General features: G+C 39.2%; 1 protein-coding gene across 1 annotated transcript in view; it reads left to right on the top strand.

Annotated features, from left to right (window-relative positions):
- Window positions 1–28,000, top strand: part of crfb2 (cytokine receptor family member b2) — a 48,575-nt gene that overhangs the window by 6,805 nt on the left and 13,770 nt on the right. The window contains exons 2-6 of the mRNA XM_057851804.1: window positions 5,270–5,399; window positions 9,282–9,457; window positions 12,078–12,226; window positions 13,146–13,305; window positions 14,754–14,866. Of these exons, the coding sequence (XP_057707787.1) occupies window positions 5,270–5,399; window positions 9,282–9,457; window positions 12,078–12,226; window positions 13,146–13,305; window positions 14,754–14,866 (728 nt within the window). The remainder of the gene's footprint in view (window positions 1–5,269; window positions 5,400–9,281; window positions 9,458–12,077; window positions 12,227–13,145; window positions 13,306–14,753; window positions 14,867–28,000) is intronic.

The following is a 28,000-nucleotide window of genomic DNA, read 5'->3' as shown; positions in this document are numbered from 1 at the left end:
CACACCTCTAGTGAGAGCAGTGCGCCTTCAAATGGGTGCTGCACACCCTTGTACAGTATGTGGGGGTATACACCTGATAGTTGCTTGTAATCCGCCATTAAGATAAGTTTTGGAGTTTATTGAGCTTGTTAAGATTCAGCTTACATGGCAGTCTATTTGATTACTTTTTTACATTCTGCACAGTTATATACAGTGGAATGAAAGAGTATCTGAACGTTTTGGAATTTCTCACATTTCTGCATAAAATCACCATCAAATGTGATCTGATCTTTGTCAAAATCACACAAATGTAAAAAAAAAAAAGTGTCTGCTTTAACTAAAACCACCCAAACATTTATAGGTTTTCATATTTTATTGAGTATAGAATGCAAACAATGACAGAATGGGGAAAAATAGGTAAGTGAACCCTCTGCCTAAGGAGACTTAAAGAGCAATTGAAACCAACTTTTAGCACACTATTAAAGTCAGGTGTGTGCCCAATCACTGATGAGTGATTTAAAGCTGCTCTGCCCACTATAAAACACACACACACACGCGCGCGCGCGCACACACACACACACACCCACACACACACACACACACACACCTGGTAAGAATTGTCTTGATGAAAAGCATTGTCTGATGTGCATCATGGCTCAGTCAAAAGAGCTTTCTGAAGACCTGCGATCAACGATTGTTGATTTGTATGAAGCTGAGAAAGGATACAAAACCATCTCTAAAAGTCTGGATGTTCATCAATCGGCAGTCAAAGAAGTTGTCTACAAATGGAGAGTTTGGCACTGTTGCTTCTCTCCCAGGGAGTGGCCGTCCACCAAAAATGACTCCAAGAGTTCAGCGCAGAATTCTCAGAGAGGTGAAAAAGAACCCTAGAGTGTCTGCTAAAGACTTACAGAAATCACTGGCGCAGTCTTAATATCTCTGTGCACACATCAACTATATGTAAAACTATGGCCAAGAATGGCGTTCATGGGAGGACTCGACGGAGGAAGCCACTGCTGTCTAACAAAAACATTTTTGCTCGTTTAATGTTCTCAAAAAGGCACTTGGACACTCCACAGAGGTTTAGCAACATATTATGTGGACGGATGAAAACAAAGTTGAAATGTTTGGGAGTAACGCACAACGTTATGTGTAGAGGAATAATGGAACAGCTCACCAACATCAACACCTCATCCCCAACGTGAAGCATGGTGGAGGGAGCATCATGATTTGAGGCTGTTTTGCTGCGTCAATGTGCCAGACTGATCTGCAGCTACAGGAAGCGTCTGGTTGAAGCTATTGCTGCCAAAGGAGGGGCCACAAAATATTAAATGTAATGGTTCACTTCTTATTTTCCCCCTTCTGTCATTGTTTGCATACTATCCTCATTAAAATATGAAAACGTTTAAATGTTTGGGTGGTTTTAGTTGAAGCACTGTTTTTTCATCTGTGTGATTTTGATAAAGATAAGATCACATTTGATGGTTATTTTATGCAGAAATGTGAGAAATTCCTAAAGGGGAAAAGATATCGTCATCGCACACACCATATAATTGTCTGCATTAGTCTAACACATATATAGTCTAACACATACATATGGTACAGGTTGGCACCGTCTAACTGTTTGCATTACTCTAACACACGTAATATAATTAATCAGGAAACAGTATCATTTTCATATTTACGATAGGACTACACTACTAATATAAAATAAATAGCACACCATAGTTTAATGAGAAGAAATAGAGGGGATACACAATGCCGTCTTATCACAAGATTGACGCACCAACTCGTGCAATCAGCTCTCCCAGCAAACTCCAAGGACAAAGCGCTTTGTCCTAAAACAAGTACAACCAGCCCGGACAACAAAGTTGATAGCGGGTGTCCCAATCCGCGCACGAACCTAAGCCGCCTAAAACCGGCCACCAAGGGGAAGACCCAAAAGCAACGCCCAGACCCACCTTCGGACACTTCTTCGACATGACCCGCGTCAGCAAAGACTTTAAAAAGACTGGACACTGAGATAAGACAGATTTTTTTCTGCTCGGAAACATGTAGCCTTGTTTTGGATCCAGAATTGTCCCTCTGTCGTCTGTTTTTGCTTTGTTTTTACCATTGTCGACGAATAAATTGTCAACCTGTTTTCGGTGAGTGTTCTTCAAGCTTTTGAAACATGGAGTCAGTACAAAGGGTTAAAATAAGAGGACGCGCGAGATTCGGGCGCACGCGAGGCAGCGTCAGCCGGGCGGCACTTGTTTTGGTTGGTGCTGTCCCAGGGTGCGTCTGGGCCGGGGGGGCGAATTTCAACATTCCAAAAGGTTCAGATACTTTTTCATACCACTGTAATATATTTATATTTAAATTAATATAAACTGTACATACTGTACGTACATATACAGGTGGGCAAATAAGTATTTAGTCAACCACTAATTGTGCACGTTCTCCTACTTGAAAAGATTAGAGAGGCCTGTGATTGTCAACATGGGTAAACCTCAACCATGAGAGACGGAATGTGGAAAAAAAACAGAATATCACATTGTTTGATTTTTAAATAATTTATTTGCAAATCATGGTGGCAAATAAGTATTTGTTCAATACCAAAAGTTCATTGCAATACTTTGTTATGTACCCTTTGTTGGCAATAACGGACGCCAAACGTTTTCTGGAACTCTTCACAAGCTTTTCACACACTGTTGCTGGTATTTTGGCCCATTCCTCCATGCAGATCTCCTCTAGAGCAGTGATGGTTTGGGGCTGTTGTTGGGCAACTCCCTCCACAGATTTTGTATGGGGTTGAGATCTGGAGACTGGCTAGGCCACTCCAGGACCTTGAAATGCTTCTTACGAAGCCACTCCTTTGTTGCCCTGGCTGTGTGTTTGGGATCATTGTCATGCTGAAAGACCCAGCCACTTCTCATCTTCAATGATTTACACTCAAATTCTCTCGATATATGGCCCCATTCATTCTTTCCTTTACACAGATCAATCGTCCTGGTCCCTTTGCAGAAAAACAGCCCCAAAGCATGATGTTTCCACCCCCATGCTTCACAGTGGGTATGGTGTTCCTCGGATGCAATTCAGTATTCCTTCTCCTCCAAACACGAGAATCTGTGTTTCTACCAAAATGCTCTATTTTTGTTTCATCTGACCATAACACATTCTCCCAGTCCTCTTCTGGATCATCCAAATGCTCTCTAGCGAACCTCAGACGAGCCTGGACGTGTACTGGCTTCAGCAGGGGACACGTCTGGTAGACTGATAGTAGCCTTTGTTACTGTGGTCCTAGCTCTCGGTAGGTCATTCACTAGGTCCCCCTGTGTGGTTTTGGGATTTTTGCTCACCGTTCTTGTTATCATTTTAACGCCACAGGGTGAGATCTTCCATGGAGCCCCAGATCGAGGGGGATTATCAGTGGTCTTGTATGTCTTTTCTAATAATTGATCCCACAGTTGATTTCTGTACACCAAGCGAAGAGTGAAGACTTACAGAAAACGTTTGGCCTCTGTTATTGCCAACAAAGGATACATAACCAAGTATTGAGATGAACTTTTGGTATTGACCAAATACTTATTTTCCACCATGATTTGCAAATAAATTCTTTAAAAATCAAACAATGTGATTTTCTGTTGGTTTTTTTTCCACATTCTGTCTCTCATGGTTGAGGTTTACCCATGTTAACAATTACAAGCCTCTCTAATCTTTTCAAGTAGGAGAACTCAAGGAGAACACAATTGCTGGTTGACTAAATACTTATTTGTCCCACTGTACTGTATATCACATTTTTACAATACTTTTGCTTTTTACTTGTAAATTTTAAGGCCAGTACTTTTGTACTTTTACTTGAGTATATTTTTTTCTTCGATACTTGTACTCAAGTCAGGGGTCGGCAAACCAAAATGTTTAAAGAGCCATATTGGACCAAAAAAAAAAAAAAAATGTCTGGAGCGGCAAAAAATTAAAAGCCTTAAATAAGCCTCATAATGAAGGCAACACATGCTGTTGTATCTGTATTAGCTATATTAGCATACTATCAAAATGACTGAGTTGGCTGAAAATACATAATGAGCCTTCATGATTTAATGTCATAGACTACTTCATAATATATATTCTGAAGTCTATGTTAATGTTTATTATCCCTGCAGTGCATCCAACGCACCATGTGACTACCCAGTTGTATGATGCCCCCTCAAAATTAGCTGCATTACAATATTAATGAATTGTTTCATTTCTGTTATGAAATTAAAGAAATACAATAAAGCAGATTTTTGATGCACATTGCATTTTTATTTTGAGGTTTCTAAAAACAACGAAATGGCATGTGCATAACATGCCCCTTATCTAGGCATGTCTTTGATTTTCTTTATTACATCGGTTTTGTTTTTGAAGTCTGCAAATAGGTGTTCTGATATGTTGATGAATGTCTCCTTCATGTACTCACCATCTGTGAACGGTTTTCCACGCTTTATTATCTCCCATGTTGCAACAAAACTTGCTGCAGTAGTGGAGTTTGGCGATGCAATCCACTTCTTGAATCTAATTTTGCGCTCCTTTAAGTTTTTCAGAAGTACGGTAATGCAATCACACTTTTTCTCTCACTCACAATTGGGTACTCGGCATCAAATGTAGAATGCCTTCCATGGAAATGTCTTCCCACATTATTCTTTTTGTTATTTGAGAACTTCTCGCCACAGAGTAAACATTCAGGAAATCCTTCCGCATTGGCAATGAATGCAAATGATGCGGTCCAAGAAACATTGAATCCTATGTTCTCAGTTATTTTTCTCTTTTTCCCTTTCGGATCCATGGCACATCACACATCCGGTTTGTTTACAATAGCCACATGCCTGGCATTCCTAACCCTAACCCTGATGATGTATCGCAGGCTATGACGCAAAGCTTTGTTTTTGAAAGAAATGTTGAAATTTAATATTTATTCTACACATGTTTATAGCATTGGAAAACGCTAAGAATGTTCGTGTCATCATTGTCCTCCTACAGAAACCATATTAAAACAAAACAATTATTTGCCTCCCCCATCTTTTTCCATTTTCAAACATTTTTGAAAATGCTCCAGGGAGCCACTAGGGTAGTGCTAAAGAGCCGCATGCAGCTCTTAAAACACTGGTTGCAGATCCCCGACTTAATGTTTTGCTCCTGGATCTGTACTTTCGTTAAAAAAAAAAAAAAAGTGATTACTTCATCCACCACTGTTCACTCGTGATGGAATATGAAATACATAGACCCATGTATTTTTGCAATGAATGACATGATGTTTTTGTTTATTTTTCAGCTTTGAGTGAACTCCCTCAACCAGTCAACGTGACGATCAGCTCCATGAATTTCATTCATAAGCTAACATGGGAACCCGGGCTAGGCACACCTGCAGATGTTGTTTACCAAATCAGTACCAATACAGATGTGTGAGTTTTTTCATCTTCAATATTAACTTTGTCCCCAAACCCTAATTCTAATGACGTTAAGACATTCTGTAGAATGTAAAAAAAAAAAAAAAAAAACAAATGCAATGATTTCCAACCAAAGGTGTATTCAGTTCATGACACCACTGGTCCCCAACCTTTTTTGCACCACGGACAGGTATGATGTGAGCCTTTTTTTTTTTTTTTTTTTTTGTTTTTGTTTTTTTTTTGGGCGGACTGTCAATGTGTGGCAGAAAATTACAGTACATATAAAATAACACAACAAGGCTAAAAACGAACAATAAGTGCAGGGAAAATGTAACGCACCATACGCTGAATCAACGTTTTTTTAACAGTGCACTCTCCTATAACTTGATGGAAAATATCCTCGATCGCAGGCATTATTAGTTCCTCTCCAGTCCTGAAAGGGTTCTTGGCTTTAGCAATATTGTTCGCCACAAGGTCTGATGCTCTCGGTGCATTTGCTTTGGTTGACTCATTTGCTAACAATTAGCCACATATTATGCAGAATAGACTTGGTTGTAGGCTCCTCTTCTGGCTCAGCAGGTGGCCTTTTCCCCATAAAAAAGCTGTCCAAAGACATCTCCCCCTGCAGCACACAGACAGCAGCAGCTAACATTACCGTTTACATTAGCCACGTTTACATGCTGACTTTTATTCATACCGATTCAAATCATTCCGAATGGAAATTTCAGATCAGCTGTTTACATGTCACTTCATCTATTCCAATCAAGCGTTTACATGTGTCTGCCTTTATTCCGAAAGGACGTTTGACAACTGCCGTCTGACATGCGCAGATTAATCAAAACAAAGCGTCACGTTGCAAAACATGGAGATCGATCGTCGGAGTGCTGCTGTTTTAACTTTAACCCACTTGTTGTGTTTGTGGGGTCGTATCCGCTTCTGCTGTTTTGCTCTTTTGCCTTGTAGTAGCATGTTTTCCACCGGTTTCTAATCTGGTCAACGCTCCGGTCTATTCCGGCTTCGTGTAACCTCTCGTGAACTTTTTTAAATAGTTCACTGTTCCTCGTTTTACGCCCGTCTAAGCGAGCAATTATATTCAATTCTTTTAAAGTTTGAATTAAATACAATCTTTCCGCCGGACTCCAATTAGGTGCGCTGTGCTTGGAAGCCATGTTGCAAGTGACGTTACTTACGTCACAAAGTGACGTCACCACGTCAGTACGGAGCATGTGCAGAAAGAACGCAACCAGACACCATTCCGCTTCCCTGTTTACATGATATAATTTTACTTCTAATCGGTTTGGGAAAAGGAATATTCCACCCCTGTGAATCGGAATGAAATTCCATTCGGTTTGGGCCTGTTCATTCCGAATGAGGTGTTTATATGGAACACATTTATTCGGTTTGAACAAATATTCCGATTGTAATTGGAATATTTGGCTCCATGTAAACGTGGCAACTGACTGACGTTGAACTGCTATAGGTGTGCAAACACCCCAGTAATGGTGGCCAACCACTAGAGAGCGATGTACGCATATCTCTACTCGGATTAGTGAAGACGCACAGACAGCAAATGCGCCACGGACCGGTACCAGTCCCTGACCCAGTGGTTGGGGATTCCTGCATTATACTATAAAGACTATACTAGTATATACTGTACATTTATGTGTATTCTTAAGAAATACTAATATTAGGGACGTCAAAAATCGTGCCATTTTTCAGAGGATCTGAATCGGGTGACAGTGCCACAGCCTTTCACCCTCCCTCCTGCTAAGCAGTGTGGCCAAACTGTCCAGTGCAGCTTGCGTTTGGTACTTAAAGTTAACGATGATTGACAGGTTTGAAGCTTTGATCTTACCAGAGAAGCTTGGTAGCTTGGTAGCAAAGGCCCAAATGTGTCACTCATCGTTAAACTAGCATAAGTGTGCGGTGGCAATTCATTGTGTAAGTGAGAAGCTGTTCTCAGCAACGTGAGGATTTGAGTGGACTCACTGAATGAAGCATTTAATAAAGACAAGCATTTTTCCATGTTATTCTTGTTTAAAAAATAACTCTCATTATGAAGGCGGCACGGTGGGACAGTAACATGTTTGGAACTTTTGTTCAAAAAATAAATACATTTTTAAAAATGCTTTTTCGGTATCGGATCGGGACTGTTATCGGCAGATTTTCAAAATCAGGTGACTCGGACCCTGGTGCAAAAACATGCGATCTGGACATCCCTTATTCATACAGTGCTGGCCAAAAGTATCGGCACCCGGCAATTCTGTCAGATAATGCTCAATTTCTCCCAGAAAATTATAGCAATTACAAATGCTTTGGTAGTAATATCTTCATTGATCTTGCTTGCAATGAAAAAATGCAAAAAAAGAATAGGAAAAAAAAAATTAGTCATTATCATTTTACACAAAACTCCAAAAATGGGCCGGACAAAAGTATTGGCGACCTTTGAAAAATCATGTTCTCTAATTTGTGTAATGAACAGCACCCGTTACTTACCTGTGGCAATACCTAAATCACACTTGCAGCCAGTTAAAATGGATTAAAGTTAACTCATCCTCTGTCCTGTGTCCTTGTGTGTACCACATTGAGCATGGAGAAAAGACAGAAGACCAAAGAACTGTCTGAGGACTTGAGAAGCAAGATTGTGATGAAGCATGGGCAATCTCAAGGCTACAAGTCCATCTCCAAAGACCTGAATGTTCCTGTGTCTACCGTGTGCAGTGTCATCAATAAACGTAAAGCCCATGGCACTGTGGCTTTCCTCCCTAGATGTGGATGGAAAAGAAAAATTGACGAGAGATTTCAACGAAAGGTTGTGCGGATGGTGGATAAAGAACCTCGGCTAACATCCAAACAAATTCAAGCTGTCCTGCACTCCGATGGTACAACAGTGTCTACCGTGCTATCCGTTGGCGTCTGAATGAAAGGGGACTCTATGGTTGGATACCCAGGAAGACCCCACTTCTGACCCAGAGACATAAAAAAGCCAGGCTGGAGTTTGGCAAAACTTACCTGAGAAAGCCAAAACGTTTTGGAAGAATGTTCTCTGGTCAGATGAGACAAAAGTAGAGCTTTTTGGGAAAAGGCATCAACATAGTTTCCAGGAAAAAAAAAAGAGGCGTTAAAATAAAAAAACACCTTCCCCACAGTCAAACATGGCGGAGGTTCCCCCTATGTTTTGGGGTTGCTTTGCTGCCTCTGGCACTGGGCTGCTTGACTGTGTGCATGGCATTATGAAGTCTGAACAAATTTTGCAGCATAATGTAGGGCCCAGTGTGAGAAAGCTGAGTCTCCCTCAGAGGTCATGGGTCTGCCAACAGGACAATGACCCAAAACACACTTCAAAATGCACTAGAAAATGGTTTGAGAGAAAGCACTGAAGACTTCTTTAGTGGCCAGCAATGAGTCCAGACCTGAATCTCATAGAACACCTGTGGAGATATCTGAAAATGGCACCCTTCAGATCTCAGAGACCTGGAGCAGTTGGCCAAAGAAGAATGGTCTAAAATTCCAGCAGAGCACTGTAAGAAACTCATTGCTGGATACTGGAAGCAGTTGTTCGCAGTTATTTTGTCTAAAGGTTGTGCTACCAAGTATTAGGCTGAGGTTGCCAATACTTCTTTCCGGCCCATTTTTGGAGTTTTGTGTAAAATGATAATCATTTAATTTTTTTTTACCTTCTCTTTTGTGTTTTTTCATTGCAAGCAAAATAAATGAAGATATTACTTCCGAAGCATTTGTAATTGCAAACATTTTCTGGGAGAAATTGAGCATTACCTGGCAGAATTGCAGGGGTGCCAATACTTTTGGCCAGCGCTGTATATCACATTGCTCAAGGTGCATTAACATGCATGGCTGTCTTAAGATTGCTTGCATTCCTGTTATTTCAACCTGCAGGGGAACTACATGGGACCCAGTTTCTGGCTGTCAGCATGTCCAGTACCCGTTGGTTTGCAACATGACAGAGGCCTTTTCCGACCCATTGCAGGTCTACTTAACCCAAGTTACGGTGAAGCAGAAAGCTCGGGCCTCTCGACCATTCACACTCCCTGGATTCCAGCCTATCAAAGACAGTTAGTGACATTTTATTATAATTTAACTACAAACGTTTTTGGATTATGAGACACACTTGAAATTAACACGGGCGCACCAAGAAAAGAAAACTTAATATGTTCAATTCTTCAGCACAAACCAGAGTTGTCCACGTTGAATAATCAGAGAATTTATAATCGGAGGATTTATTCCTTTACTTTTACTTGAGTATCGTTTGTGAGAAAAAATGCACATCTAACAATAGTTTTACCACGCCATACTTTTACTTGAGTAGATTCACTTACTTTACTTTAGTGCTGACAAATTTATCGCGTTAACAGCGGTAATTAATTTTCTTATTTAATCACTTTGAAATATGCACATTGAGAGCTAAGAGGCAGAGAAAGGCGAGTGGACACAGGCGTTCATTGGACAGCGCTGTTTATTGGCATAAGCTTCGGCAACTCCTTCACAACAAAAATATGTATCATTTAGTGAAAGCACAACAAAACCAATATTCCTATCTCACAAAAAAATAATGTTAATTCCCAATCAAAATAGATAATCAAAATACACATAAAATTTACTTTGACTTTGGTCAAACTCTATTCAAACATTTTGTTTAGCTCAAAAAATACACTGGATGGCAATATTTAGTCACAATATACAAACTATCAGAGGTCTCGTACGTTGTGAAGCCAGCACTCAAATGACCGTGAAGTACAATGGAAACTGGGAACTACGGCGTCAGTGGAGGGACAAAACACATTCATTGGCTTGATTTCTAAGTAATTTAAAAGTCGCCCTTGACACCTTGTTGTATATTTCAATCACTACCTGACGTAGTTAAAGACATTGTGGATGAACGGCAGGGAGCCTGTGTGACGTCACCGCTCGGCGATGTCAACAATGGCGAGCTACTAGTTTATTTTTTAGAGGAGCACGATAATTATCGGTCCGATAATTATCGGTCCGATAATAGAAATTATGACATCATCCCAATAACTCCAGTAACATTATATATTATCGGGCCTATTAATAATATTTTATGCACGGTGTCGGATTGGGATGTGAGCCTTGGTTTCCACTCATGTTTTGCCAGAATGCAAAGTTTTGTTAGTGTTCTACAGGCTGTATTTTTCCTTCAATGAGTTAGTTATAAACCTTACCATGGCAATTAGCAAATTTTGCATTTTACAGTGTTATGTTTACAAGTTCTTTAGAGGCCTTTTGGTTATTGATAGACTTGCTGTTCTATAATTGCCACGTTAAGAAAGTTGTTTCATGGACCAAGACGACAAAAGTCTCCTCTTCTGTTGCACCCAATGTTTTATCTGCTGACAAAGCACAATACATGTTGGGTTTATGTTTGTTTTAGATCAGTTCTCATTGTTCAGGGGAACACATCAACGATATTGACTGATTGATTGTAATTGACTCAAATTATATTTATTTGAAAAAATTACTTTTTTGAAGTCAAAACTGTTCTTGTCTTTGTTTTGTTCATTATAATAATGTTCATGTCATCATGAAAATTTTGGTTTGGTCAAAGGCAAATCTATGCTGAATCAACCACTAGATCTTTGACCTACAGGTGTTTAAAAATTTAATTATACATTGAAAAATTATTGACATATTATCGGTTATCGTATCGGTATCGGCCTTGGGGAGCAAGAAGTTATCGGTATCGGTGTCAAAAAATGGATATCGTACATCCCTATTATTTTTTGATTGAAAATTTTACAAATTTTACTAAAATGAAAACATTAGGAGTTTTTTTTTAAGTAAAATTTCTATAAGTGTACTAACATTTATCCTTTAAGAACTACAAGTCTTTCTATCCGTGGATCACTTTAACAGAAAGAATGTTAATAATGTTAATACTATGTTGTGGATTAATTCTTATAATAAACAAATACAGTACTTATGTACAGTATGTTGAATGTACATATCCGTCTTGTTTCTTATCTTTCCATTCCAACAATATTTTAAGGAAAAATATGGCATATTTTAGAGATGGTTTGAATTGCAATTAATTACGATTAATTAATTTTTAAGCTGTGATTAACTTGATTAAAAATTTGAATCATTTGACAGCCCTACTTTACTTACTTAGTTACTTTGGGCTACACTACAATTGTGACATTGTTCCTCTTTATTCTACGTTATACATTTGAGTTTATTTTTTCCAGAGGTACCCACAGTGGCTCTACCAGTTTCACCAACGAGACGTTGCAACAATAATCACATGACTCCATAATACCAATTAGTCGAAACAATACCGTCACATGACTACACACAAGTTTGCCATCAGAAGTCTTATTGTCACGCCAGCCTGTTCAATCCTGTGGCATTAAAGCATCTTAAAAATCAACTAATTAACATGCAGGGCTGCCATCAACATTACATTAAAACGCGAATTTCAACCTCTGTCCTTGTTTTTACTTGCACCGGCAGACCACGGAAAACTGGATATATGATCGTTAGGATTTTATGGTAGGAAATATGTTTTCTACACTTGAGGGCACTCATCCTCTTGGGATGGGTGATGTTTCATTTCTGTAGATTTTTCTAGTCAGAATTCAATGTTATGTATTCATTTTTTTGGCCTAAACATAACAGTTCATATACTTTACTTTCCCTTCAATTTGTGTGATGTAGCTCAGCTGGACCTACCAGTAGTGACTGTGACTCCTTGTGAAAAGAATTTGTGCGTGGACCTTTTACCTCAAACGCTGCGTCTGTGGGAGGTCTACAACTCTCTAAGTTACCAGCTCATGATTGACAGCAGTGATGCAGACAGACCACCGGTAAGTTTGGGAACAGACAGAGAAGTGTAAAGACAAGTACTTGTTCACGTTTTAACTTGGTGTGGTGCCACTTTAAATTGGTTATGCACAATTCTTATGACCTTGGGAACGTCTTGACCACTCCTACCCCTCTATTTTTAGTGGGGTTGATTCTCAAAATTTTCGTGAAAAAAAAGCCATTGGCAAAGGCCTTTTGACACTATATGGCGAACTCCAATGAACCCTCGACCTTTTTTACGTCATTTTACGTAAATATTTCGAAGTATGACACTAGTCTGTAATCCAACATGGTGGCCGTACAAAACAAAGACCTTTTTAAGTTGAAAATTCTTGTGAATAAATGTGTGAATCCCTTAATTTGTTATAGATATGAGCGTAAAATATTCTAGATTCTTGATTAAAAGCAAAAAAACAGGCAGTTATCATTTATTTTATGTAAATATTTCGAAGTATAACGCTAGGGCGTAATCCAATGTGGCGGCCGTAGCAGCTAATTTTTCCCATTTGTATTCACGTTTCAAAATGTAGGCATGGTGCGAAAAATGTAAAAATTACCTTGAATCCTTGACTAAATCACTCTTGAGACACTCGTGCCTGCTCTCGTCCTGTTTCAACCTAAATCTGGCGTTCGAACAGATGACACTGGGATTTATTTGTGTGTGTGATTTTCGCTCCCTGTTTTCGTTGTTGGAGTCAGAAAACTAAAGCCCACCTTTCCAAGATCAACTGCTTCTGCTTCAAGTTTTACTTCATTGTATCATCATTATTTTCTACTGTTTTCTACAATTTAAAGATTGACTAGTACTGTAAATCAAATTAGGATTATGAGACCACTGTTTTGTTTCGGGGAAAGCCTAAATTTTTATTATGATTTTTCCTTAATATTGTGCTGTATTGTCCTGCATGTTGCTGGCTACAGTTTTTTCAGGAAATCAAATCTCTGAAGCGATCTGTTCTGAAGAACCTCACTCCCGGCAGGCGGTACTGCATCTCAGTTCGGTTCTCTGACAGTCTCATCCCAAGGGAGTCCGATTACGGCCGTCCAAGTTGTGCTATCATCCCAGGGATTTATCCTACAGGCACGTAAATAGCTTTCATTTATCATTTGATATTTTCTAATTCAGTTCACAATCTAAATAAATGTATATTTATTACAATTTTATCTGAAAAGTGCACAATACAAGTTACCTCGAAGCAGGATTCATGACGAACAAGTTTATGTGCCTTGTAGGGCTGCAACTAACAATTATTTTTATAATCGATTAATCGGATGATTAAATAAACGATTAATCGATTAATTGGAGAAATGTATCTTATTTCAATTACCTTTACAATTTAAGTTTTAAGCATTGTGTAAGTAACAATGAAGATAAAATGGATGACTATTTCCTTCAAAAATAATATTTTATTCCAGCTTTCTTAACTGTAGTCTACAACTATTCTAAGTACCATATTTTCCACACTATAAGGCGCACCTAAAAGCCTTCAATTTTCTCAAACGCCAACAGTGCGCCTTATATTCCGGTGCGCCTTATAAATGAATCAATATTGAGCCACAACAGGTCTCACAGCAACTTTGAACGCAGCTCCATCTGATGGATGCATAACGTAACCCCAGCCTCTACTGTACTGTCTATTTTATAATGCAGTGTGCCTTATAGTGCGGAAAATACAGTACATAAAACTTGTTCAAGTTTTTAATAAAGGTTCCCAGTATAAAACATAAACATTTCTCATTACATAAATCAAACAAAAGTCCTGCTCTTTTAAATTAAAAAAAGTGCTGCTGATTGGCATTTTTTATCTTGTGGGCAAAGCGCCGATATAAATTGTGTCAATGACTCATTTATTTTCTTCAAACAAACTAAATAATAAAATCAAATAAGGAAGGGCCACACTGTCATGAGTCCTATTTAGTTCTCTTTATCAAACAGTTGGTCATGAATAAAATCCAATACCAAAGCACCCACTCTTGTATGACAGTATACAGTTTGATTGGGAGTTTGTGTTGAAAGGTGACAGTAAGATGTTATATGAATGTGGTTTCTTTATGAAAAGAAATGAGACAACTTTACTATCTAACAACTCAAGTGCTATTAACACTTAAGACACTGTTTAATAATCGCTTACTAGCTTAGCGCTCTGTGCTAAGTAGTAACGTCTCATCAACAAAGAAAACAAACAATACAATTGGAGGCACCCTGGATTTAACAACACAAAAGACGATCTACTCTCGACACTTAATGTTATTGATTCAGCAATCCAACCTGAGCAGTAAACTCTCTCTAATCACTTTGAGTCACTTTGAGTTAATGTATATTTAATTGGGTTTGTGAGTGAGCGTTTCAGTATGTGAATGTTTTAGCAACAAGCATGAGAGCATTTCAGTCATCTTAAGTGTGAGAGCTAATGCTGAATTGTGTAGCTGATGGCCTCTCGTAACTGCCTCCCAGCTGTTTTATTGAAGAAATCCACTGTTTGATTTTAATATTAACAAAGAAATTTGTATCTTGTATTATATTTTCAGACTTTTTAATCACACCTGTGCTGTGTATATTTGCCATTGTTGGTATCATCATGATGAGCCTACTGGTTTATACTGGATTCCTCTGTCCAGGAGAGAGTCTGCCTTCAGTTCTGGTAAGCAACGTGTCACTACTCCATAACTTAAAAGATCTATCTCAGATGAGTGCACTGGGAATCAAGTTAGTAGAGGCCTGTTTACACCGCACAAAGTGTGGTGCAGCATCATCAAACCCATTTACGTTATACATTTTGTCACGGCGCACCTACAGATAGCCGTGTCTCTCACCCCTTTATATATATACATTAAGACGGAAAACACTCAGGTGACTTGAAGTTCTGCTCTGAGACCCCCAATTTGGCCAAATTTCAAAATGGTCCTATATGCATGTGTGTTACTTCATTGGAAACCTTAAAATCTCAAATTTCTGGGGGAAGAAAAATTTTGAAAAGGAGGGCATTTAAAAAAAATATATATATATATGTATATATATATATTTTTTTAAACGGCAAAACCTTAACTGGAGATGAGAGCACGCCAGAGCAGAATTAAAGACGCCATGATTTTAACGAGATATCACTGCGTACTTACCTCGTTTCAATCCAAAAACTCCATGTAAGCATGTATCATCGAGTGTCAAGACACAGATGTCAATGGCCACAGCCGGATTTTTGGAGGATTTTATGGGTGAAATATGGTAATATAACGAGGGTCGCGATGCAAAAATCGCAAACCTCAAGGAGTGGTCGAGATATTCTTTTTCATTTCATTTCATTTTTTTTTTTTTTTTTTTTTTTTTTTTTTTTTCAATTTTCTTTGTTTGAATCGATTATTTATCATCTAACATCTGGGGAAATGCGACAGTACCAAAAAAAAAAAAAAGCCATGGTTACGGTATGAGGTAGATATCTGTGACTTATTTACAGACACGATTTTTTGTATTGTGACGCAATTTGTTTAAAAGTTTAATATAGATAGATAGATAGATAGATTTATTAACAGACTCAAGGTCCAAGCCACAACCACACAATACAAGGGAACGAACCATACAAAACTAAAAACAACATAACAATAAAAGAAGGTAAACAACAGTGATACAAAAATTATAATATATTAATATATGCGAGTGAATCATTTTTTAAAGTTTGTATTTTTTTTTTTTTTTTTTTACGAAATAGTAGACATCCATCAATGATTCTAAGCTAGAAATGACATACATTTTGAATAATAAATATAATTACTTCCCTTTGTTTTATTGCTGGGTTGAAACAAAAGCGGTTGTGCAACGTCTATAAACGGGGGTTTTCAGTGTAAGACGGACAAATTAAAAATAGTTTGGGGGCTTAAGGCGCCATGAATCTGCTATGGCAGCATATAGACATATTGTTCTATCAAAGACAACAGTTGTTTTGGTTTAAAATACAGCAGTTTCTTTTAAAGAGGGGTGCAAGAGCAGAAACTGCTTTTTCAGTCTTGTCTGTGTTTTTTCGCCATATATTTACATACAGTATATTTATATATATATATATGTACATAGACTCCATAATATATTGACGGGGCACGGGGCTGATAAACAGGGGGCCTGCATTGTTGGCAAGGCCGTCAAAGCTGACCGATTGGAATCACAGACTAGATATATAGATAATATACAGTGGGGAGAACAAGTATTTGGTATCAAATACTTGTTCTCCCCACTGTATACTGTAGATAATTGTTTAAATCCCTGAATTCTTTATAGATATGGACGTAAAACAGTCTTTATTTTTGGTTAAAAGCAAAAAAAAAACAAAAACGCGCAGTAAGCATTTATTTTACGTAAATATGTCAAAGTACAATGCTAGTCTGTTAGTGAATGTAGCTAGCGGCCGCCTGATGTAAACAGAGCTTTTCCGGTGAAAATCTTAGTGAACAAATGCTTAAATCCACAATTTTTTTTATAGATATGAACGTAAAATAGTCTTGATTCTTGGTCAAAAGCAAAAAAAACGTGCAGTTAGCATTTATTTTACGTAAATATTGCGAATTATGGTGCCAACGCAGAAGCGGCTAATTTCTCCCATTGATTTTTTTCACATTTCAAAATGCATGCATGGTACGAAAAATATAATAATTACCTTGAATCCTTGAACAAATCACTCCTGAGACGAGCCTTCCTGTTTGTATGCGGTACAGCTTTCGAAATCTGGCGTTAGATCGTTGGTTGCTTGTGTTTGTCAATAGCTCCTCTTGATGTGGGTGGCCCCGAAAATGAACGCGAGGCACAGTGCATGACCGATCTGACCTGTCAATACATTATGAAGTCTAAGATACAGGATGTATGTGTATCACTAAAGAATGTCAAAAAGCTGTAAAATACACACATGAGCCCCTTTTGCACTCAAGGAATCCTTATCAGTTCATTGGACGGTTTAGTTGCGCGAACCGCGGAAATTTTGTGTATCACAACAGATGAACTGCCTAGCTCCAAGAATGCTTTCAGCTCCTGATAAGGGGCTTTTGGGGGAGTTTTGGGAGTTCAAAGGAACCGTACCACATGATTAGTAGACCTGACAATCGAGACTGCTACTCCCGCCGCTGGAGTCCTCCTCCCCTGGCTCTGTGAATAAACTCCACCGCTAATGTTAGTGCACGCAACATCAACAAAATGGAAAACATTGGTGCCATGGCTTCTCCGTTCTCCATCTTCTTGTCTTTGCGTCCACACTGCAAATTTCTGTAGTCTTAATCAGATTATATTTCTTAAAGCAGAAATGTGAAGTAATTTCATAACATGCCAAATATGGTCACAATTAAAGTAATTAAACATTGTCCAACAAATAAAGCATGAAAAAATAATTTATATGTTGTATATTTGACAAAATAATCGCGTTTCCGAAGTTCGAGCCTGAGAGGGGACGAACCCGGAATTGATACGTCACACCGAGAACAGCATGGCAGAGCTCCATACATACGGCCGCCATACAAAGCCCTTCAAACAATGATTCAAACAGCGATATAAGCGATAGATCGAGCGCAAGGGAGGAGATCCAAGTTTTTGAAGAGTTGGACGAAGAAGAGGCGGTTGGAATTTTATGTTGGACCTAACATGTATTAGCCAGACGCTAATCAGGATGCAAACAATGTGCCTAGACTACCTGACATGGAATGGCGACAAGACCCATCGAGATTACAAGATTGGTAAAATATAGGCTGTTATTAATTTCATGATTTGAAGATGCAGGCATTTGCACATAATTTTTGTCTATCTGATGACATTGTTTAAAAAAATTTATAATCGGACTTCATGTTCATTGTGGCAGATCCGGCAGCTCTTCGTCCATATAAAATAATAATATAAAAACGTTGGAGGGAAAAAAGGAGATGAGTCTTTGATGGCTTTCTCCACTTTATTGTGGCAACAATAAGAAAACAAAATAATAGCGGACGGCCGGCACATTCGACCGCGAAGTTTTGCTTCTCGCTCATCTTCCCCTCGCCTCCGACTACTCACAGCTCTCCAGTCCCAGCGTCTCTTAAACGGATCGTGCATAGTGTCTTGTTATGAGCTTTTTGTTGACAAAGGTATCGAACACACCACGTGCTGACAACTTTGTTTCTTTATTAACACATGGAGCTAACAGTACGAACACAGCTTGGGGCTCTCGGCAGGAAATGGCGTCTACTGGCGTGAGGAAATGTAGTTTTTTCGAACAGATTACAAAGCACCACTTCAGTGTTGTCCCGAGACTACATTTCCCATGATTCACTGTGTGACCTGCGCGCTCGCTGATTTGCTGCAAGACATTAAAACCAACACGTTTGTTGTCAACTGTCAGTGGCTCTCGTAAAACACAAACTAGAAGGCTATCAAGCGATCACCTTGAAAGAAACGCCGAACCGTACAAATGCGATGCAATGCTTGAAGCATGAAGCTGGAAATACATAATACAAATACAAATAAATGTGCACAAACTCACCGGCGGTGTGCGTCTGTTATGGCACTTGACCGTGAATTACCGCGACGCCAACCTGCTTATATGCACATCCACACCCCTTTCCCGATTGACAGTGAATTAACCCTTTCAGACAAGATCGTAGATGACGCACAATTTAAACACGCTTAACCTAGCGAACGCAACAACAACTATGATCGGGGATTGCCACGAGTTAGCTTTTGGCTAACGTCGCTAGCCTTTACTGTTCATTTCACAACAGTTGGCAGCTCTGCTTTGACAAAGTCATCAGTCATCTATCCAAAAATCACACTTACTTTTTTGGTAAATCCTTGATCATAAGCAGACCGTTTAAGGAAGCAGTCATCTTCGAAGTGTTTGTAGCAGAGAACACTACTCGATGATGGCGTAAAATTCATTTGCTTCGTGCGAACGAAAGATGTCTATTTACGTGCCCTGCTATCCTTTGGCCACTCATACAACTTTTCGTTTGAGTGAGAACAAAACATCGCCACATACCGGCGTGGCATCTTACCGAGAAGCAATGCAACAAACAATACTGTTCTATGGTGGACTTCCCTCGCACTTCTCAGTGTGACATAATATCCGAAGATTGCTGAAGAAAAGCATTTTCGTTGTCAAGGGCGTTGCCATGGGTTAAACAAGAATCTGGAAGGGTTGCGTTAAAATAAATAACGAAAATATGCTTATAATTGTTTAACCATTGATATTATTCAAAAACATGGTTGGCCAACCTTACTTCACATTTCTGCTTTAAATCTAGTCAAGTAATTTTCTCCATTTTGTTTGAATGTTAAAGACTAGTTGACAGATTAAGGCGTCAGATTATTCCATTTGCATAAAGGTTGGCAATTTTTCACCTAAAAAGTTTTGAACTACTATATATATTCTTGACTTAAGAATATTTCTGACGAATAAGCTTTATTTATTTTATATTATATTTTAATTTATTGCTTAAAATAAGTATTTAGCTAATTTTCAGCTTTTCTTATTTCAATAAATCTAAGTGAGTAAACTGACTTGAAGCACTGGCAGATAATTTCATTTATTTTAAGTAGATTTACACCGAAAACAAGGGAATTTAACTACTTTTAAGGAGATGTGTTTTTGTTCTGTAGAGTTGGAGCATTAATAATACCTCACTGCTGCTGAAGCATAAATAGTACATGACTATCACGTCAAGGAAAAAAAAAAAACAAAGACAATCACTCTGGCGCAGCGATGCCAAATGTATGCCCCGTGGGGTTGTTTTGCATGACAGGCACGTAGTCGCTCATTCGCACAGTATGTACAAAATCACATGCTTTTATTTTGACATTGGGACCATAAAACCGTAGATGTCTGATTTCTATGATAGAGGGTGTGCACTACTGCATTAGGCTCACTTTCATGTCCGCAGTTACAGTACATTCGTTCATTAAACCCCTCCCAGTCCAAATGGATTGGACGTTCATTCATTCGCCCCCTCCCAGTCAAAATGAATTGGATGTCTAGAGCCATCATTGGCAGCCATAGCAAAGGGAGTGACTCAAAAATGCCCCAAAACCAAGAGGACGTGACACTAAATCAACAGGAAGCAGCCCGGAAATGCAAGAAAATTGTAACCAGTATGTATCTTTAAATTATATAAAATTGATGTAAAAATAACTTACTGCCTGCCATTGACAATAGACATCCAATTAACTTATACTATAGAAGGACCAGCTATGAATGTTCATCTGCCAGTGTCATTGACAGCGCTTGACATCCAATCCGTTTTGACTGGGAGGGGCAAAGTCATAACGGATTGGACGTCGAGCGCTGTCAATGGCAGCCAGTGAGTTAACTTATTTGGCCAAAAAAAACTAGCATATTTTCGCACTGTAAGGCGCATCAGAGTGTAAGGTGCATCTTTAATGAATGGCCTGTTTTAAAAAGTTTTCAAATATAGACAAGTTTCCTGAGCGAAACATGGGCATTGGAAAATTTCTGCTTAGAACATCCGGTTTAGAAAAAACCTTATGAGTTGCTGTTGAAATAAGCAGTGTGTTGACGAAGTTAAAACTGCAAATCAAGCCAGAGGAACCCACGGAATCTCCAAAAATGGATTCAGCACGACGTCGATGAGACGTACTGTAGATAAGCTTGTATGATTGTTCTTATCACTTCGTTGATCATTCGTGGACAAAATTATAACAACCTGTGTTGACGTGAGGTATAGATTGATACGTCGGCCACTTGAGTGACCAAAATGAGGTGAAATTACAAATTGTATTACATTTGCTGAATGCAGAAGGGCTGACACACTACAAGGTATGTACTGTACATATAAACAAAAATAGTATGTCATTCTGTTTTTATTGCAGATATTAATCGCAATAAACATTTGGACAACATGATTCCATTTTTTGTTTTATTTAAAACGATTGGTGCATGTGGAAAACAGGTCAATAAATCACAATTTATTAAATTATTGGAAAAATAACATGAAAATGTGATATCAGACAGTAGAGCTCCTCAGCCTCGTCAACCTTCACCCGACATTACGGCCTGCAGACGGGCTTTCTCCCGCTTTCCTTGGTAATTCCAGCTCCAATCGCGTATCTTAAAGTTGCTGCAGTTAAAAGCTCGTAGTTGGATCTCGGGATCGAACTGACAGTCCGCCGGGAGGCGAGCCCCAGCCTCTCTGCCGCCCCTGGGTAGAACGACGTAGTCTCGATATATGTCCATCAACGTACAGTTGTGAGGCACATCAACTTATCTTCCCTTGCCTAACGGTGTTTTCCACCAGTAAACAAACGAACAAAAAATTTGTAACACTCGCATTTACAGTGCCTTGCAAAAGTATTCGGCCTCCATGAATCTTGCAACCTTTCGCCACATTTCAGGCTTCAAACATAAAGATATGAAATTTAATTTTTTTGTCAAGAATCAACAACAAGTGGGACACAATCATGAAGTGGAACAACATTTATTGGATAATTTAAACTTATTTTAACAAATAAAAAACTGAAAAGTGGGGCGTGCAATATTATTCGGCCCCTTTACTTTCAGGGCAGCAAACTCACTCCAGAAGTTCAGTGAGGATCTCTGAATGATCCAATGTTGTCCTAAATGACCGATGATGATAAATAGAATCCATCTGTGTGTAATCAAGTCTCCGTATAAATGCACCTGTCTGTGATAGTCTCAGGGTTCTATTTAAAGTGCAGAGAGCATTATGAAAACCAAGGAATTCAATTCAATTCAATTTTATTTGTATAGCCCTCAATCACAACAGAAGTCTCAAAGGGCTTTACAGAGGCAATATGATACACAATTAGAAATGAAGCAACAAGGATGAATAGATGCAGTTCAAGTCCTGGGTATCCCCTATCCTTAAGACCCTCCATGCCGGCAAGGAAAAACTCCAAAAACTCCAGAGTCAATTGGGAGAAAAATGAGAAACCTTGGGGAGTACCACAGTCAGGAGAGATCCACTCCCAGGACGGATAGACAGGAACCCCAGAACGGCTAGTGGGAATTAGCAAGCGAAATTATAGTCCGTAAAAATACAGTGGAGTAAAGGAGCAAGAAGAAGTCCCTCTAGTCAGATGAGACGGGGGTAGCAGCGAGGACGTCTATCCAGCCAGGGGTCCGGACAGTCAGGAGGCTGCAGCTGAAAAATAGCCCCTCCCCAGAGGGGAGGGGGGAAAGGGGACACCGGGTGACTAGTGATGAAGAGACTAGACAACTAGATATTAACATTGGAAAATAGAAGTAAAGTAAGACGAGTGGTAGGTAGAGTAAGAAAAGGAGATAGAACTCAGCGGCTGTACTGCCCCCAGCATTATAGCTTCTAGTGCAGCTTAGACTAAACTGTGAGTCTACTCCGACTTCAACTAGCCTAACCATAAGCTTTGTCGAATAGGAACGTTTTTAATCTAATCTTAAATGTGCAGACTGTCTCGGCTTCTTTAATACTAGCTGGAAGCTGATTCCATAAAACAGGGGCTTGGTGGCTAAAGGCTCTAGCTCCGACAGTACTTTTATAAACCCTGGGAACTACCAGTAGACCTGCATTCTGAGATCGGAGTGTTCTGTTGGGGGGGAACACACCAGGCAGGTCCGAGATACTGTTGTGGAGAAGTTTAAAGCCGGATTTGGATACAAAAAGATTTCCCAAGCTTTAAACATCTCAAGGAGCACTGTGCAAGCCATCATATTGAAATGGAAGGAGCATCAGACCACTGCAAATCTACCAAGACCCGGCCGTCCTTCCAAACTTTCTTCTCAAACAAGGAGAAAACTGATCAGAGATGCAGCCAAGAGGCCCATGATCACTCTGGATGAACTGCAGAGATCTACAGCTGAGGTGGGAGAGTCTGTCCATAGGACAACAATCAGTCGTACACTGCACAAATCTGGCCTTTATGGAAGAGTGGCAAGAAGAAAGCCATTTCTCAAAGATATCCATAAAAAGTCTCGGTTAAAGTTTGCCACAAGCCACCTGGGAGACACACCAAACATGTGGAAGAAGGTGCTCTGGTCAGATGAAACCAAAATTGAACTTTTTGGCCACAATGCAAAACGATATGTTTGGCGTAAAAGCAACACAGCTCATCACCCTGAACACACCATCCCCACTGTCAAACATGGTGGTGGCAGCATCATGGTTTGGGCCTGCTTTTCTTCAGCAGGGACAGGGAAGATGGTTAAAATTGACGGGAAGATGGATGCAGCCAAATACAGGAACATTCTGGAAGAAAACCTGTTGGTATCTGCACAAGACCTGAGACTGGGACGGAGATTTATCTTCCAACAGGACAATGATCCAAAACATAAAGCCAAATCTACAATGGAATGGTTAAAAAATAAACGTATCCAAGTGTTAGAATGGCCAAGTCAAAGTCCAGACCTGAATCCAATCGAGAATCTGTGGAAAGAGCTGAAGACTGCTGTTCACAAACACTCTCCATCCAACCTCACTGAGCTCAAGCTGTTTTGCAAGGAAGAATGGGCAAGAATGTCAGTCTCTCGATGTGCAAAACTGATAGAAACATACCCCAAGCGACTTGCAGCTGTAATTGGAGCAAAAGGTGGCGCTACAAAGTATTAACGCAAGGGGGCCGAATAATATTGCACGCCCCACTTTTCAGTTTTTTATTTGTTAAAAAAGTTTAAATTATCCAATAAATTTTGTTCCACTTCACGATTGTGTCCCACTTGTTGTTGATTCTTGACAAAAAATTAAAATGTTATATCTTTATGTTTGAAGCCTAAAATGTGGCGAAAGGTTGCAAGGTTCAAGGGGGCCGAATACTTTTGCAAGGCCCTGTATTTGTTGACATAATTGTGCCATCTATATGTACTGATTAGAACAGGCTAGCATCATAATAATAAAGCAGTCTTTTCCAAATTCAAAACCAATATCGCTACATTAGGAAGTTAATGTCAACGTGAACACTGGTTCGAATTGCTACAATTATTTTTGTCTTTTGCTGTTGATTTTCACGTTGGAAAATGAAACTTATTTCATTGCACGCTGTTCATTTTATGTTTTTATTTCTACATTTTCATTTTACTGTCATAGTATGTGATGCAAGGGCATTAAATACTGTCCTCATAGCATAAAATGTGACACAAATGTTTTATTTAATTATCTACGCTGTCCATGTTGCTTGTAGGTCTTTTATACTTCCTAATATCAAGTGTGAGTCAACCCTCTTTTGAGAAAACCAGTTTCTCCTCCCATTAAATAGAGGGCTAGCAGTTGAAAGAAATGCATTTAGTCAAAAATAGGGCCCTGTATGTCATAACTTTTGCCGAACTTCATTGAAAGAGGTCCCCCTTTTCATATGCTGACTAAATCTAGGAAATGTGACGTTTTTGACTAGGTTTTGGCATAGACTTCATCATGGTAATGACGGGTATTGACTGCGCCTCGCATTCAAGTAGAGGGGTGCCCACATTAAGAGGAGCTATTCACAAACACGTAAAAGTATGAAAGCTGTACCGCGTACAAACAGGAAGGATTGTCTCAGGAGTGATTTGTTTCAGGATTCAAGGTAATTATTATATTTTTCGTACCATGCATGCATTTTGAAACGTGAAAAAAAATCAATTGAAGAAATGAGCTGCTACTGCATTGGCATCATAGTTCGCAATATTTACGTAAAATAAATGGTAACTGCACGTTTTTTTTGTGTGCTTTTAACCAAGAATCGAGGCTTTTTTACATCCATATCTATAAAGAATTGGGGGATTTAAGCATTTATTCGCAAGAAATTTCACCGGAAAATCTGTTTACATAAGGTGGCCGCTAGCTACATTTACTAAAAGACTAGCATTGTACTGTGACGTATTTACGTAAAATAAATGGTAACTGCACCGTTTATTTGCTTTTAACTACGAATCAGGACTGTTATACGTCCATATCTATAAAGAATTCAGGGACTTACCATATTTTTCGGACTACAAGTTGCACCTGAGTATAAGTCGCACCAGCCATAAAATGCCCAACGAAGAGAGAAAAAACATATACAAGTCGCACCGGAGTATAAGTCGCATTTTTGGGGGAAATTTACTTGATAAAAATCCAACACATAGAACAGACATGTCATTTTGAAAGGCAATTTAATTTAAAAATACAATAGAGAACAACATGCTGAATAAGTTTACAGTGTACAGTGCATGAACAACGAAATGCGAATATACTGTCCTCACCGGGACGCTACGGCTCGGTCCTGGCTATTCAGCGGGCTAAACTCGCAAATGACGATGCTGGACGTTCGTATAATTTGCAGAATCAATTTCGTCCTTGATACCAAACAGGTTCGCATCGACGTAAATAAATGATAATTAGGTGCTTTTACAGCAATGACATGAGACAAACGGTTAGCGTGCATTCGCTAGCATTAGCGCATCGTTCAAACAACCACACAACTGGCTCTAAGTGTCCGATCGCGGTTGGAAAACACACAACAACAACAGAAAAGATGATACACACAGGCGTTGCCTCTGTAGATATTTCACAAGCGTAAAGAATGAAGGCATGTTCGCAGCCGTGTTTCTCTCTCGCTAACTCGCCCACTCACTCAGCTATGTAGCTGTCGGTCTTCTTCACGTAAACAAGTGCAAGTGCGCCCCCACGTCGGCGTGAAAGCGCCACAAACTAAAAGCATGCATTTCAATATAAAAAAGTCAATAATACAATTGAACACAGATTGCCAAAGGCAGAACGCAAACCTGGCCATAGCTATTAAGTTATTCAGATAACTATAGCATAAAGAACATGCTAAGAAGTTTACCAAACCATCAGTGTCACTCCAAAACACCAAAATAACATGTGAAATGATATCTTAATGTGTTAATAATTTCACACATAAGTCGCTCCTGAGTATAAGTCGCACCCCCAGCCAAACTATGAAAAAAAACTGTGAGTTATAGTCCGAAAAATACGGTAAGCATTTATTCACAATAATTTCAACAAAAAAAGCTCGTTTGTGAGTCCACTCGGTCAGCTTTGACGTCCTCGCCAACAATGCAGGCCCACCATTTATAGGCCCCGCGCCCCGTCAATACATTATGAAGTCTATGGTTTTGGATAGGTTTGCCCCAAATGTATGGATTTTATTCCATTTCTTTCAGTCGCGATTCGCTAGTTCTCTATCTGATGGCAGGAGAAACTGATTTGCTTCCACTTGATATATGTATGACAGACGCATGTGGGGAGTGGACACATATTGACATGTTTAAAATGGTGCTGTTAAAATGGGAAGAAAGTGGAACAAAAATTCATTTAGACATAAGCTTGCTAGTTTTGATATATCAGTGTTGAATTCGAAAAAAAAGTTGCTTTATTATCCCAATCCAACAGGTTCGGTGAATGCACATATGAAATGTAGGGTTCGGTACATTAAACAAGGTTAAGAACCGTTGGTGCCCAGTTATTCCTTTTGGTGCGACCCTCCTTTATAGAAACCACATTTAAAAAAACATCACATTTTTCAAACACTTTACTCACTGTGCGTGAACAACCAGCAGTTTCGACTAGGGGTGTAACAAAATATTGAAATGATATATAGTGGTGCCTCGATAGACGATCGCTTTGACACACGATCTTTTCGTCATCTGACGTAAAATTTGACTTGCCATTTGTTTTTACATCCAACGACATGCTCGAAATATGACGATTTCTGACAGCGCCGCAGTTTCTTTGTTTTCCCGCAAGACGGACGCACGGCAGATTTTCATGAGAGAAATCAACATGGTTTCCAAGAATGTTAGTGCAGGTGGTCAAAAAAAGGACAAATGTGAGGCTTACCAAAAATGACAGACATTTTGAAAAAAAATATATAATTACCTACCTTTTCATGGCTTGGCTGAAACGAAAGCGGTTGCGCGATGTCTGTAAACGGGGGTTTCCAGGGTAAACCTGACGAATTGAAAATAGTTTGGGGGCTTAATGCGGCATGAATCTGCTATGGCAGCATATAGACATATTGTTCTATCAAACACAACAGTTGTTTTGGTTTAAAATGCACACCTCTTTAAACTGCTGTAAGAGCAGAAACTGCTTTTTCATTCTTGTCTGTTTTCTGCCATATATCCTTTTAAAAAGGTGCCACTGTTAAAAAAAAAAAAAAAAAAAAAGGAACCAACAAGTTGCTACCAAAATCTTCTACGAGAATAGCGTCTCTGTTAACTCAATGGCTGCCATTGACTGCGCTAGACGTCCAGTCCATTTAGTCTAGTCTAGTCTAATAAACGTTCATTCATTCAAAACTAGAGCATTCGTAGCCAGTCTTTCCGATTTTCGGGGCATTTATAGGTAACTTCCTGTTGAGTTTGAGTCACTGCCTATTCATTTGTGGAGCTTCCCGGGTCCTGGGCTTGTTCTCTAACCCAAAATCAACAGGACATGACCCAGAAATTACCCTAAATAAGAAGGAAGTGACAGAAAACCAACAGCAAATGATCTGAAATGCCTGAAACTCATTGGTTTCCATTGACCACCATAGACAGCCAATCTATTTGAAGTGGGAAGGGACTCCCACTTGAAATGAATTGGATGTCTACAAGTGATAAACTCAAATCAATTCACAACAGAAGCATGTAAAGAGCTTGTTTTTCTGTTTATTACTCGTGTAGCAAAATACTGTAGAATTATTTCCTTACCTAGGGCTCCAGACTGCGACCAAATGGTTGCATTTTGCGACTAAAATTAGAGCCTGTTCGAGTATGTTTTTCATCTACTCACACATTGCAGTTTTTTTTTTTTTGGGTGGGGGGTTGCTGACGAACTCCTTCGCAGTTAACTACACAAGATGGCGGTAA

The sequence above is a fragment of the Corythoichthys intestinalis genome, chromosome 12 (assembly GCF_030265065.1).
Source record: "Corythoichthys intestinalis isolate RoL2023-P3 chromosome 12, ASM3026506v1, whole genome shotgun sequence".
NCBI classification, from domain to species: domain Eukaryota; kingdom Metazoa; phylum Chordata; class Actinopteri; order Syngnathiformes; family Syngnathidae; genus Corythoichthys; species Corythoichthys intestinalis.
Note: the sequence above shows the minus strand (reverse complement) of the source record. Positions and strands in the feature narration are given on the sequence as shown.